The 14,854-nt window shown below is 30.2% G+C and overlaps 1 protein-coding gene across 1 annotated transcript in view; it reads left to right on the top strand.

Moving 5' to 3' along the window:
• The window catches only part of LOC143253943 (neural cell adhesion molecule L1-like), a 75,433-nt gene extending 61,469 nt beyond the window's left edge, over positions 1 to 13,964 (top strand). The window contains exons 10-12 of the mRNA XM_076508574.1: positions 1,538 to 1,714; positions 7,413 to 7,548; positions 10,467 to 13,964. Of these exons, the coding sequence (XP_076364689.1) occupies positions 1,538 to 1,714; positions 7,413 to 7,548; positions 10,467 to 10,518 (365 nt within the window). The 3' untranslated portion in view covers positions 10,519 to 13,964. The remainder of the gene's footprint in view (positions 1 to 1,537; positions 1,715 to 7,412; positions 7,549 to 10,466) is intronic.
• The last annotated feature ends 890 nt before the right edge of the window (positions 13,965 to 14,854 follow it).

The following is a 14,854-nucleotide window of genomic DNA, read 5'->3' as shown; positions in this document are numbered from 1 at the left end:
GAAGTATCAATGAAAATGTAAATCAAAATTGTAGTTAACACAGAAATGACCTAATGTAAATTGTACTTTGTTTTAAAGAGAAAGTTTAGACAAAGGAATGTAATTAAGTACTGTTCAATCTCTTTTTATCTGACTATTCACAGTATAGATCGGTTAGATATTTTAAGTTGTAATGACATTTATTACAGTAAAGTGTTTGAACCTTAACCTGTATTGTCAGTAGTAAATTGTATTGCCATATAAAACTATATTGAGAATTTGTGAATAGTACTAAGAATTACAAATAGACATGAATTTTAAATACATTTAAGGAATGTGCAGAGATCAGTTTGAAATCAATTAAACTCTTTTTCATCAATTTCTTTGTCACAATATAACTTCATCTTTGTTTCTGGGAATTTAAATAATAACTTTGTAACCTTTAACACTGGATGAAGGATAATTAATTGTTCCCACTTTACATGTACAATACAACACTTTTTTTTTTACCCTTTAAATTTTGTTGTATAGAGGTGAAGCTAATACTTTATAAAGATTTACTAATTCTATAATATCCAGAAAGATCTTGGTGAGAATACTTGAATTATTTTCCTTTTAATTTATTTGTTTTACAACAGATAGTTTGTAATAATAAAATGTTTTTCTTTCAAACAGCAAAACCCAGTAATTTAGAGTGAAAAATTATTAAAGAAGCCACTCATATTTCTTTGATAGATAGTGTAATGACAAAATAGACTTTTATTGCTAAGACAAAAATTAGATGACTTTTGAGATTTTCTCCACATCATGTTTATCATGTAACTGATAAAGAAGAGAAATAAACCTTCAGCTATAAAGTTTTCAAACTACTTACAGTTTCTTGAATTTTTATTTCAAGAGAAAGGTCAAGTGCTTAACATGCGTAGTTAAAGACTGCATTTCTTCTAGTCAATAGTTCAAAATTAGTGACAGCAACAGATAGCTTTGTATTTTGTATTTATGCTTAAAGTAACAGAAAGTCACTTTATAATACATTGTCTTGTTGTTTTGTATTGACAGAAGTTGTAGTGAATTTTGCTCATTTTTTATTGTAATATACTCCTGTAGTTATATCACATTTTAAAAGGAAGTATTATGGATATGTCCATTTTTAACCACTTGGTGTTTATATATTCTAAGGTCACCTGAAATCTCTCTTACTCTTTCTTTCTCTGTACATGCATACACAACTACATTTACTAGCACTAACTTTGAATAAGGTCTGGCATGGCCAGGTGGTTAAGGCACTCAACTCGTAATCTGAGGGTTACTGGTTCAAATCCCCATTACACTAAACATGCTCATCCTTTCAGCCATGGGTACATTGTAATGTGACTGTCAATCCCACTATTCATTGGTAGTCCAAGAGTTGGCAGTGGGTGGTGGTGACTAGCTGTTTTCCCTCTAGTCTTGCACTGCTAAATTAGGGATGGCTAGTGCAGATAGCCCTAGAGTAGCTTGTGCAAAATTCAAAACAAACCAAACAAACCAAAACTTTGAATATTTTATATATTTTTAGATGAAATGCCAGTGAATACTTCAGATCCACGTATTAAATTAGAAGATAGTGACCGAGGAGTTCCTGATGCTAAGCTGATCATTGAAAACCTGGACTATGATGATCGAGCTCATTACACTTGTGAAGCAAACAATGGTGTGAACAATGTAACAGACACTGTACTAGTTCGAGTTAAAGGTAATCATTGCCAAAGCTAATGATATGAAAATCATTAGTAATGGGAACATCATCACATTTTTGGGTGCTATGTATATAAATACTTGGTAAATTAATAGAATGAGCTCTTGAGTATTCTTTTATTCATTGTTTGAGTTTCTTTGCAATAGACTCAATAAAATGTTGTTGATACCAGTTACATTTAAACTTGTAAATCACACTAGGACATTTATAGTATTATTTACAAATTCTAAAAGGTACAGGGGTATAGATCCTGGGGGGAATAGAGGGTATACATCCTCCCTTCATTTTAGGTGGGGGGTATGGTGCATACAACCATCCCCCTCTACAGTTTGGTCTGTTGAATTGTTTTATTGCATCACAGGCCTACAAATTGTGTGTTTGTTCTTGTGATTCTCATGTTCTTACCAATCGAATTACATAATTAGGCCTAGATGTAGGCTTTTTCAGTTGCCGAAATGTACATCTTTCATATAGGTGTGCTTCTAAGCTTTTTGATCTAAGTGATAGTTCGTAAGTATCAGTCAGTAGGCCTAAGTATACATGCAAGTATTGTGGCAACAAGATTACTCTGTGACTGCATGTTTACAGCTTTCAGGTTCACGTAATCAGAGATTACCAATTTGCAAATTGAACAGTCCACATAAGTGGTTGCAACAATCATCCCCCCCATTGGGTGTAAAAAATCTATGCCCCTGTTCAAGTACTAATTAAATTAGTATGGTTATCTATGTCCTAAGATACTGTATCCTATTGTTTTTCTTAAGATCTAATATACAAAAATTCTAATTTTCTTTATTTTTATGCTGTTGGATCTGCACCATTTCTTCAATAGATTGTCTATAATTACTTAAGATGTTATTGTTTAGTTTAATCCTCTTTATTTAAAATTACAACCTAGTTTCCTCTTTCAGGTTGTATGAAGACTAGATGTTAAAGTTTACTAACATTAAGGCATAATTCCATTTTTCTTTTGAGATAACAAAATAAATTTTGTTTCTGTGATAAGAATGAAAACTCAAAATGTTTATGATGAGACTGCCACAGGTCATAAGTTGGAAATAATTGAAGTCAAGTGTGATCTATTGGTGGAGAAGTTGGCATTTCTGGTGTCAAAACTATTTTATTTTTTGAATTAGGTAAATGATAATTATATAAATTATGTATAATACAGATATATTAATACAGAATTCATGCCTTATATTCTTTTTTAATTTGTGTGTAAAAAGTTTTAAAATGTATTTAGTGAATTGAATAAGCCTAGTTTTACTTATTCTTTATTATTATGTACCTCGACATATCAAGGTACGTAATAATAAAAACATTAAATTCACTGTGAAACAGAATAATCATTTATTACCTTTTCTTGATTGAAAATTTGTAAACTCTGGTATATTTTTGAAATGATATGGTAATAACAGTGCCTTTTCTTTGTTGTTTCATTTATCATTAGATGATACATTTGGTGCTTTTAAGGAGGAAGAGAGTGCATATTTATAAATAGTTGACACAAAATAGCCATGTATCACCTAATTTTAATTTAAAATAGATTAATTATTATAGATATTTTAAAATTTAGTGTTATGATAAATCAAACTTTTCAGGATTATATTTTAACTATGATAGATTTATTCACAATTATCTCAAACAAATCTTATCAAATTATACTAAACAGAGCTTATCAGTTATTTAATACCCTGACAAGTTTTAAAAAGGAATAAGCCAAAATTAAACTTTTTCTAGATAGAAACAGTAATAGTAACTTATGATATTCAAAAAAATGATTGATGAACATTTATTATATTGCAGAGCAAAGTGAAAAAAGTTGTAGAGTTGGCACATCCAGATATTGATTTTGAATTTTGCATAGTGTGTCTTCCATATATTCCTATCTAGTCCATCTTTCCTTGATGTAAGTGGTACACAAACCACTTTAGGTTTACCTTATGTGGTTATCATTCTTCCCATCTTAATAATCCTCACATCATATCCATTTTTTTATTTGGCTTTTTGACAGATGTCTTTTGTTTTCCTTTGTTGTAGGCTATTAGGTGGCTTCATCAGTCATGTTTTAAGTTTCTAAACATGATTTGGTCTTTCAGTGCCCTGTCTTATCCATGCTTTTTATTCCATCCACATTTCCTATTCTCCTTGTCTTGCTTTACTCTATAATTGTAATTTCAATGTGCTCTTGCTCATTCCCACCCTTTTTTGAACCTTTGTTTTTATGTTTATTGTATCATCTTTTTTGATGTCTCTTTTCTCCTCCTCATACTAATGTAAGGATGTCATAGTTGAGTTGTGTTTACAGTTGATGTCCACAATGTTTTTTTTTTCATAGTTCTTACATTTTCCTCTTCCCACATTGATATTTTCTACCTAAACAATTTGACTGCTTGAGAGGATAATTCTGCATTCATACCCATTTCTTTTCTTTCTATGTTTTACCTTTCTCACCATTCAGCTCATGATTGCATCATTTGCAAGGTCAGGGCTCTCTGATTGTTATATGACATGCATTGCTTCCTTCCATGGTTTCCCTTGTTTATTCCTTGGAATCATAACCTTTCTTGTGACCTTTCTTTTATTGCCTTTATGAGTTGGATGATCCAACTGATTCACCTGGTGTGTGCTTTCCTTTATCCTGACAGTTGTTATCTTTTCATGTTTCTACCTATCAGATCCATCAGCTTAACTTGTTCCTGGCTAAACATTTCTATCTTCCTTGGAGGACATTATCAGTGCTCATGTCTTTACACCTCTCTTTCTCAGTGAATGGTGTGTACTCCATTCATTATTTTTTTTTGCAGGGTCCTTTGCATGTTTGGATCCCACTCTGTTGTAGTGTTGCCTCATCAGGTATATTTAGTCTTAAATCCATGCTATGTGACACTTCTCAAGTGATTAATGGCATTGAGGCTTTTCCTACCATAGATCTGATCTCACATTTCTAGATGCCACTAGGTGTTGTTTGATTGATGCTGTAAACATGATCCCTTTGCTTTTCAAAGTATAATGTAATATAACATAACCAAGTCATATTACCCCTACTGTTGAGATGGAGTGTTTCACAAGACTGCTAGTAGGTAAACTTTGTGTTATTTTGTTTCATAAATATGTTCTTCCTGTACCATATACTTATGGGTTAACATGAGTAAAGCAGACAGAGATTACTGCCCACCTCTGATGATTTATTTTATTTGAGGCTCTTCCTATTGCAGACCTAACGTACATTTATAGACACCACCAAGTGTTAGTAAATAAACTTCAATAATTGTTTTTCAAAATAGAGCATCATGGCCACCAATTGAACTGTCTCTAGTGCTGCAGTCCTCCAACTTTCCAATGTGTTTATTTCCTTCTGTTGGAGTAAGGGAGCCCTTGTTAGTTGTCATTTTGAAGCCATTAGGGTGTTTGACCATGGATGCCTGTCCTTCTGAGAGTGTACAATACTTACTAGTTGAGAGTAGGACAGTGGCATTCTGCCAGTGTATTTGACATAATATTCTTCAAACCACAGTCCTGATGAACAATTCTAGACACTGCATGGTGTTGGATGTAGCACTTTGCCAGATATTGAAGTTTGCCTTTGTGGCTAAGGCACACTCCTTTCCTACCATTTGTGGATATGGTGTTGATTGAAGCCAGACTAGCCACTTATCCTTTCACATGTGTTTTGTTTATTCCTCTCCTCCTATTTTAAACTGGACAATAAATTCTAAATCTCACCAGGTTTTGGACTTGAGATTCAACCCCAAATAGCAGTTTGTTTCCATTCTCAGGATTTCTGATCTTGTGAATCTGGCATTGGTTGTAGCTGGAAAACACACATTAATTCCTGCATGTGTAAAGCTGGACACTTTTTATGGGAGATGAATATCTACCTGGGCTCTCCAATTTCCTACCATCTGCTGGATGTCAGATGCTGGTGGGTCTGGTGTTGGTTATTTCAGAGGAGTGTGCATGTGAAGGCAAGTTCTTGGATTGAAAGCTTCTCTTCCCTTTCAATACCCATTTCTGAGTGAAAATTAGAGGACCTTTTTTCTACTCTGAACTTAATGTAAAATTACCAATACTGTTAGTTACTGGTTGAGGTCAAATTTCAAATTAAAGTCTGTTGTTCCCTAGCCACTCTACACCAAGGTGTCTCTTTATCTAAGTAATTTTTCTTAGTGTCTCTATTTTGTTTTTACCCTTTTTGTAATACATAATTCATTCTCACATCCTATAGTCTTCCTTTTGGCACATTCTAAAGGAGGATTATTTTCTCCTTAGCCTTTCATTTGTTTAATGTGGGATTCTAGCTTTTTGTAAATTAAGATATTGTATTGGAAGTTAACAGTTTCTTAAACCAAAGATGTATTTCTGATAGGTACATGCCTCTGGTATGGTTTGGTTTAATCTTATCAAACTTGAAGTGGATAACAGCTGCAGGATTAAGAGAGGGCATTAGTTATGATAGAGGCAGTGTCTCACTTTTGCTAGTGGAAGACTGCTGCATAATTATTTGTATGTTAGTATGAAGATATTTCATGTTAATATATAAAATAGTATTTGGGACTATCAAGGCTAGTGATGAGAAAGAATTTGCAATGACAGGGGATACCATAAGTTGAGAAAGGTGTTTTGTGAGGGGTGGTAGATGTCAATAAAAAGTACCTTTTAACTTTTTGATTTTATGTATATTTTTGATTTAGTGTTATGAAGTTAATTAAAATATAAAAAATACAAGCTTATTAAGTTAGGTAAGAAAATTTAAAACATTATATTAAAAATATTTTGAGAGTAAGAGTATGTCTCATGAGCACAGTATGTTGGTAAGTTGATACTGTGTTTATATATAGATTTCCTATAGTGATAGTGTGCTTTGGAACTAAGCTAAGTGGCAATAAAGCAATAAATCTACACTACCAGGAGCTTTGAATTTTGTTAACTTTAACTGTCAGAGTAAATTGAATGTAATTGTCTTGTATTTTTGTGGTTTGTAATGTTAGCTAGGTGTGGATGTGAGGTTGATAGAATAAAACTATATAAAAGTATAATGTACTGAAATTTAAGCTATTCAGTTTTAAACATTTATGTTTGTGTGTTATAATCTGTAGTCATTCTAGAACAAAAAAGGTATAATTTATATTTATTTCCTAATTTTATATGGAGGTTACAAGATTGGTCAAATAGACTGAACAAATACAGAGATTTATCAGTGAAAATAACATGAAATATAATTTTTTTCTCAAATTTTAATAAAATTATTTGAACATTATAAGTATTTTTAATCTTAAAATGAAAATTACTTTGCATGTTGGACAGGCAACATACAAAAAGAAATAAAGACATAAGAAAAAACACTGCTTAACAAACCGTAAAACTTGATAAAATAATCTGATATTTTGTGTATGGAAGGATTGTAATCCTTACTGATAATCTGTCAAACATCCTGAGCATACACTTATTAATTTAAAAGTTATAGCATGAAAACTATAACAAGCATAAGATTGTTACAAGCAGGGACTGAGCCCATGCTGGAAGAGTTAACTATAACAAATTACAATAAAATGCATGCTTGTATAAATACAATAAGAGAAATAAACATAGCACTAGGAATTATTATAATTTTTGTGTATTTTTATAGCTGTTAAGCTTTGAAAAAATATAATTAAATTAGCTTAAGAATTGATTGATATCACTGTTTTTACAGATAAGTTAGCTGCACTTTGGCCATTTTTGGGAATCTGTGCTGAAGTGGCTGTTCTTTGTGCTATTATTTTCATTTATGAAAAGAAACGAGTGAAGCAAGACTTTGATGAATCTGATGCTGATCAAAATGTGGACAAGTAAGTGTCAGATTAATATTCCACTTAAATTCTTTTGCATATGAAATTCTTTTTATATGTAGGTTTACTGATGAATCTTGACAATGTAATCAGTTTTTAAAAAAGTATTGTGAATATCACATGAATGTGGGTGATTAAAAACCTTTTGTGGTACATGCAACAAAATTAGAATAAGAATATGTTTAAATGGTGCTGTTATGAAAACCTTTCAGTAAGAACGAATTTTTAGCTTTTAAGTAAATTGGTAAAATGTGTACTAAGTTGTAACATAAGTATTTATATGAAGGAAATACAATAGTATTATTCACCTGTGCAATCCAGAACATTCACAAAACATTACTTTGTATTTATTATTTAATGTGCATATTCAAATGAGGCTATAAAGTTTAACCTTGTTTGGCTAAGTTGCATAATAGTATCAAGCAACAATTTTAAGCAGGCATAGAAGTAGAGGTGTGTTTGCCATTTGCTCAACAGGAAATGGAATACGATGAGATAATATATTCAAAAATCAGGAGTATTTTGATTTCTTTAGATTCACACATTACACCAATTGTATTAAACATGTGTGTATATATATATAAACTTTTTTGTATCTTGTATTCAATGTAATAGACAAACTAAGCCAACATAGTAATTGCTATCAGTAAAAAATATATTTTTTAAATGTTTTTTACAAATTCTTTATAAAACATCTGGAAAGACTGTGTTTTATAAATAACTACTTGAAACTTTTAGAAAACTTCCAAGTTATATAAAGGATATTTTTTTATAATTGTACATAGTGATTTGCAGGATTATCCATTTATCAGTATATCCAATGTTGTTTAGAAGCATTACATATCACAGTACTAATTTGGCATATCATACATAAAACTGCCATAGTTTTGAAAATCAACAAAAGAGATTTACTTTCACATAATTATCATGTTATCTATGATTTGCTTCATTGGCTTGTGACATTGGCTATTGGTGATTTACTCTGTTGGCATGTTAGATTGATTAATGATGAATTTTGCTTGTTTCACAGTCATGCATTTTTCAAAGTATGTTGCTCAGGAACTTTTGAGCATGGCAACTCGGTAACATTGATTGCCAGATTGAGATTTTACAATAGGAATGATGGATATATGGAAAAATTATGGTTTGAAGAAGCATAAAATTAATCAAAAGGCTTGAGACATCATTTAAGATTCATGCCCATGTGTATTGTGATACAACATGGTTGTCACATTATATTGCAGTAAAAATGTTTTAGAATATCTAGTTTCATAGTTAATTATACATATCTGTGTTTCAGTCATAAAATATTAACTCTCTTGCATATGTGGTGTGAAAGTGATTCTTTCCTTGGTTAACATATCAACCAGTCTAATTTATGAGAGAAAAGTCTGGGGAAATTGTGACACTGTGGAATGAAATTTTCTGAGACGATACCACACGTCTTCACACAATTTAGCTATCTCACGTTCCCATCCTGTTGGCTTAATATCTCTCTCAACAGTTGAGAATGATCTGCTGGTGGATGATGTATTTCATTTGATTTCCTTCAGATAATAATCTACAACTTTTGAGTCAACTTTAAATTTTCCATCTCATTTTGAATTTTAATATCTGATTTGTTTCTTTATCATTTGCCTGTTTTTTGTTGTTTTTTTATTACTTTCATCTTCCCACTTTATTATCCATGATTTTTAGGGTTATACCTTTTCTCCCTCTTTGTTACAAGGCTTTATGCTGTTTTCTTTCTCTAGTAGCTTTTTTCTTATGCCAGAGTGCTTTACTTTATCTAATTTTGTCTTGAATTGTAGTCTTATTTCCTTTTCTTTTCTTGATTCCCTGCTCTCCTACACATTTCACAGTTAGTCAAAGAATATACCTGTTTGAGAAGTGGTTTGGTTAACTTCATCAAATTTTCATATCTGACTCTCATTTCCAGGGGTGCACTTTGGATGCTTTTTGGGGTCACTTCTGTCATTCCTTTGCACTAGTCCCAACTGCTATTCAGTGTGGGATTCTAGCTTGTTTTGTGAGAAGTGAGGTAATTTTCCTAAACTGAAAATGTATTTCCTGTGGGTACCTACCATCTCTGTTACTTACATTTTTTGACAAGCTTCAAAGTGATAGTTCTGTTGAGGCATATAGAGAGAGTCACGTGCATCACATGAATATATCACACACTCATTGGTGAAGAAGTGATGCATGATGATTTATAAGAGATGAGGGAATCACTCTTTTCCATTAAAGAGTAGTGGACGACTTGTGGTATGCATGAAGAAAAAAAAGTAATCTTTTGAATGAAGGGAAGTACTTATCAGGGATATATCTTCAGCATAGGAAAATTATGATGTTTTCAATTTATGGAGAAACACATATACTAGAGATATAAAAGAGGTGCTTTTAGTTTGGACAAATGCATTCTTAAGATTATGTTCACTTGGTTAATCATTTCATAAAATATGATTCAGCTTATTGTCCTGTAACTTTAAGATTGTACATTAAGAGAATAATCTTGTATTTTATTAAAGTATTGTACTGTTATTGATAGCTTATGCATCTAATTCAATTTGTCAAAGGTATATAACTTACCATTTTGACTGTTACCTTGGGTTTTGAGTCATAGTTTTCTTGATTTCAAAAATCAGGTTTCATTGACTTTAGCAAACATGGGCAGTATTATATAAATACTGGACTGGAAACAAAAATTATATTTCAAAGTGAATGTACATAATTTACAAGTCAAGATGAAAATCAAAGTTTGTGTAAGTATGTTAAACTTGGTTCGTATTTCTGCATGATTCTGTGAATATAAAGTAGTGTATTTTCAAGTCTTTGTGCAGGTTATGTTAGAGTTGTATTTGTGTATTAAACTTTCTCTTGCTTTTTTTTTGCCTAAAATATATATTTCATATTTCTAGCAAAAATCTTCCTGATCACAGAGAGGGTAAGGATATAAGACAACGGAAGTAATGGTATGGAGAAAACAACTAGCACTGCTGTCTTGTGTATATTTATATCAAGCAGCTCTCCTATCCATTCCTGAGCAAAATACTAATTTTAATATTCTAGAATTGAAATATATACTTTTTTTCTTAATTTGTGTATAATATTTCTGTAGTGGGTTTAAAAGTATCTCATCTTACTTTTAAGATTTAGCATGGATATCCTAGATTGAAAAGAATTTGATTTTATATTTAGTTTTTAGTAAACTCAGAAAAAAGATTTTACATTTTTCATAAGTAAAATATACATGTATACTTTAAGAGGCAGTCTGTCTGTGGATGTTTTTAAGATTCTTTTTATTACATCTTTATTCTTTTGAACACTTTGATTACATCAACATTGAATAAAATAGAGTAATTTATTAAATCTAGATAATGTATGATCATTTAGGTTTTTAATTTTCTATAAACTGGGATCCTGTTATTGTGTTTGATTTCTGATCTTAAAAACACATTGAGCTGATGTTTTTCAACATTCCTGTTAATTTGTCCATTGTGGTTTGAAATAAGAGAATATGGCATTTCAGATCTAACTTTTATTTCTAATGAATCACTTCCCATAAAGGTGTTTATACAATACCAGCACTTGTCAATGGGGCTGAATGATAAGAAACAAAATATTCTATGAAATTTTAACTATTCTAAAAAAACAAAACCATCTGCAGTTAACTTGTTTTTGTAACAGTTTTTAGGACTACTGGTTTTTCAGTATTTCATTGGCATTTAAACTGTACTTAATTCATTGTTTTGTAATGGAACATGCAAATATTAAGTCTGATATACGTGAATATCGTTAATGTAAAATTACTATGTTTTGCTAATATTTTAGATTTTTAAGTAATAGAAAAAATACATAACATTTTGTACTTAAATAGAAAATATTTGCATTTATGTGTTAAATATAACTGTATTTTTTATAAGTAAATAGTATAAATAATACTTAATAAATTTATTCTATGTGGTAGAAGTTTTTGTTATTATGTATTCATAAATATCACCTAAATTCTTCTTTTTCTAAATATTTTACTTTAAAATAAATATATTAATAGTTTAATATTTGTTTTGAATTTGCAGTTGTTGATTATTCATGCCTGTATGACTAACGTTTATATAAAACAAATTCAGTGTTGTAATGGATTACATAGAAGTATAATCAGTAAGGAAATCATTCATCACAAAAATAACTCAAATTTAAGGACAAATTTGGAATGGTAGAGATTTCATTTTCATTAATCCATGTGAAAATATCGTAATACAAATGTTAGCAAATATTCAGTCAAGAACTTTTAGATGCAAAAAATAATATAAATACAGTATTAAAAAAATCAAAATAGAATGGGTTTAAAGGTAATGATGGCTGGATAATGAGAGGAAGAAAGGTTTTAACCTACCAATGTCAAAAGGTTTGCTTGTGACTTAGTGGATAGGAAAGATTTTGATGTCCTACAAAGTGATAGGATGTCCTATTTTTGTTCTCACGAATGACAAAACACAAGGAGAGCTAATTTGATCTGATTTGTTGTGTGTGTGTGTGTGTGTGTATATATGTGTGTGAAACATCCAACAACTGACAAAGACTGTTTAACCTTAAATAAAACAATGTCAGTTTAACAACAATCATATGTTTCAAAGTAATAACTTGAACATAAACTTTATCTCAAAATTTCAAAATTATAACAAAGATTCTTCATAAACATTTACAATTTGTTTTCCAGCTACCAATAAGTAAAGATTTTGAGATGATCTCATCCTTGAACACCGTACATTTTATTTACCATGAGAAAAGTATAGTTTTTCGAGAAACAATCCAATAACTTTTGTACTTTGACCATGAATCCTTTTAGAACATTCAACATGGTTTAAAACATCAACCTGCCAAGATTGTTTAAGATCAACTCAGTAGGCTGGGAATAAATAACCAACAGGCTTTACAGACTAGTAGTAGAGAAGTTAAGGGGCAAGCAATCATGTATTTCATCTTTTATACGTATACAGAAAAATAGATATGTGTGTATGTATTATTTCTTCATTAGATAGTGGATACTGATTATGTTGTACATGTTAATGAAGATGGAGTTTTTGACATTTCAAAATGTTTGTACTTATATTCATGCTATCTTTTGTGATTACATTGTTTTCCAAACATCATTGATGTAAGAGTAACGTTATTATTTGCTGACTTTTTAATTCATAACAGTACATAAGTATTTTATCTGTTTTCAGTCTTTAATTAAGTTAATTATCAATTTGAATTGGAAATTGTACTTTAACATACAAAATTTTGAATAAGTACTTTGTTCAGTACTATTATATACATATGCCTGTATTGATTTACATTTCTGGCATATGTGGCTTATTGTATAGAAACTTATTGTGTTCGAGTTATTTTTTACTTTATTTACATTTTATAATCATAATTTGATATGTGTTTATAGGAAGAAAAGTAATAACTACTTGAAATCAGTTCAAGTTAGTTGGTTATATCCAGCATAATCTTAATTTTTATTCTATTGTACATGCTCTTGGAATACTAAAAATATTCATTATTTATATTTTTCTCTACTTTATTACATTTTCAAAAATAATATACTACTAATACATTTGGCATTTATTACACAGTTGAATGAATTTGGGTAAGATTTTGCAATATATAATTTTTCTTAGACGATTCTTGTAATTTATCATAACTTTATTCTAAATCTCATATTCTCTTATGTAGGTTGGTTTTACATAACACAACTAATTACAACTTCATAATGTTTAAAACCATAGATAAGTTTTAGCATGAGGTTGGAAAAAGAAAGAATTATATTTGAATAGTCACTAATTTGGATTTACTACAGTATTCGAAGCTACACAGAATTGTCAACTGTTATTGATGACAAGCCTTTACTCTTTACAAAACTCTATCCCAGTTTTAATGATAGGAATTAAGATACTGTTTATGTGCAAACTTGAAAACACAAGACAAAATTGTATAGTAAAAGGCTGTTGTTACATGAATAAAATACTATCTTTTCTAAAGTATATAGTTGTGAGAGTTGAGAAGATGAATATTGGTGAGATAAAAAAAAAAGATTATTTTATTAAATCTTCATATTTATTTATATCAATTAAAATTCTTTATAAGGATCAGTTTATTTGGATTTTTGAATCTTAAGGATATTGAACTTTGGTATAATGAAATAGCAGTGACACCTAAAAAGAAATATGGTCCACCAGCATTTACCTCACCATAAAAAAATAATAAATATTGAAAATATTAAAGGAGAAGTGTATAGTAAATGTTTATGTAGTACAGTAGAGTGTTATAAAAATAATTTTAAAATATTGTATGCGAAAAGAAAGTGCAGCATTTAATGCATGTATGTTGTTCTTGAAGTAATAAAACATATCTGATTTTTCTGTGTTAAATATTGTTTATTTTATGTATTGTATTTAAACTGAATTTTATCCATTAATATACATTTATTTTTGGATGAGTGAAAAAACTGCTAAGTATCTAAAAATTCACTAAAACTCGTTTCTCAAAGGCTAGTAATTTTATTATTTCTGCAATGGATTTTCACAATCATAGAAGATATTTCACCAAAATTCAGACACTTTCATGATTTGTAAGTATAGCTGACATTCTCCAAGTTACCTTACTATGTGTTTATCTTAAACAAATAATTTACCATAAATATGAAATAAACTTATCATTAAACAATTTTGTTAGATATTTCATTTTAATTGTTAAGCAGTCCCATCACAGGTCTCAAACAAACAAGACATCTACTAAAAAGCCTGGCTGTATGGTCCATAGTTAAAAATATTTAAGCTTTGCCGTATGATATTACTAATTACAAGAACTGGTGAATTTGCTTTCAGTGACCAGTGGATAGCTTGAAGTAGTTAGTGGGAGAAAATTATCATTGGAGTAGGGATGAAGATATGTTTGGCATCTCCTGAAACTCATACTTGCTTGTGGCACACTCATCATGCTTAAAATACAAATTACTACGATTAATCAACCATTGTCAAATGAAACATTCAGTCACAGTTTACTGTTTCTTATTTCATCAAAGTTATGGAAAGACATTTTTTCTTAAAATAGATGGGTAAGAACAGCAACTGTTTGTTTAGCTAAGGACTCTGATAAATGGTGAAATTCATTTTTTTGTAAAGGGATTTTGAAGACAGAGAACAGTTTAGAGGTTCTTTAAGTAAATTTTTTAAAACTGATGTCTGTTTCACTCAGACTGCCTTCTGTTGTTTCTTTTGTTTCCAGATGGGTTTGTTGTTAGGATTTATTAAGTATGAAG

This window comes from Tachypleus tridentatus, chromosome 6, assembly GCF_004210375.1.
Source record: "Tachypleus tridentatus isolate NWPU-2018 chromosome 6, ASM421037v1, whole genome shotgun sequence".
In the NCBI taxonomy this organism is placed as follows: domain Eukaryota; kingdom Metazoa; phylum Arthropoda; class Merostomata; order Xiphosura; family Limulidae; genus Tachypleus; species Tachypleus tridentatus.
The sequence above is the reverse complement of the archived record's forward strand: the minus strand, read 5'-3'. Positions and strand labels throughout refer to the sequence as shown.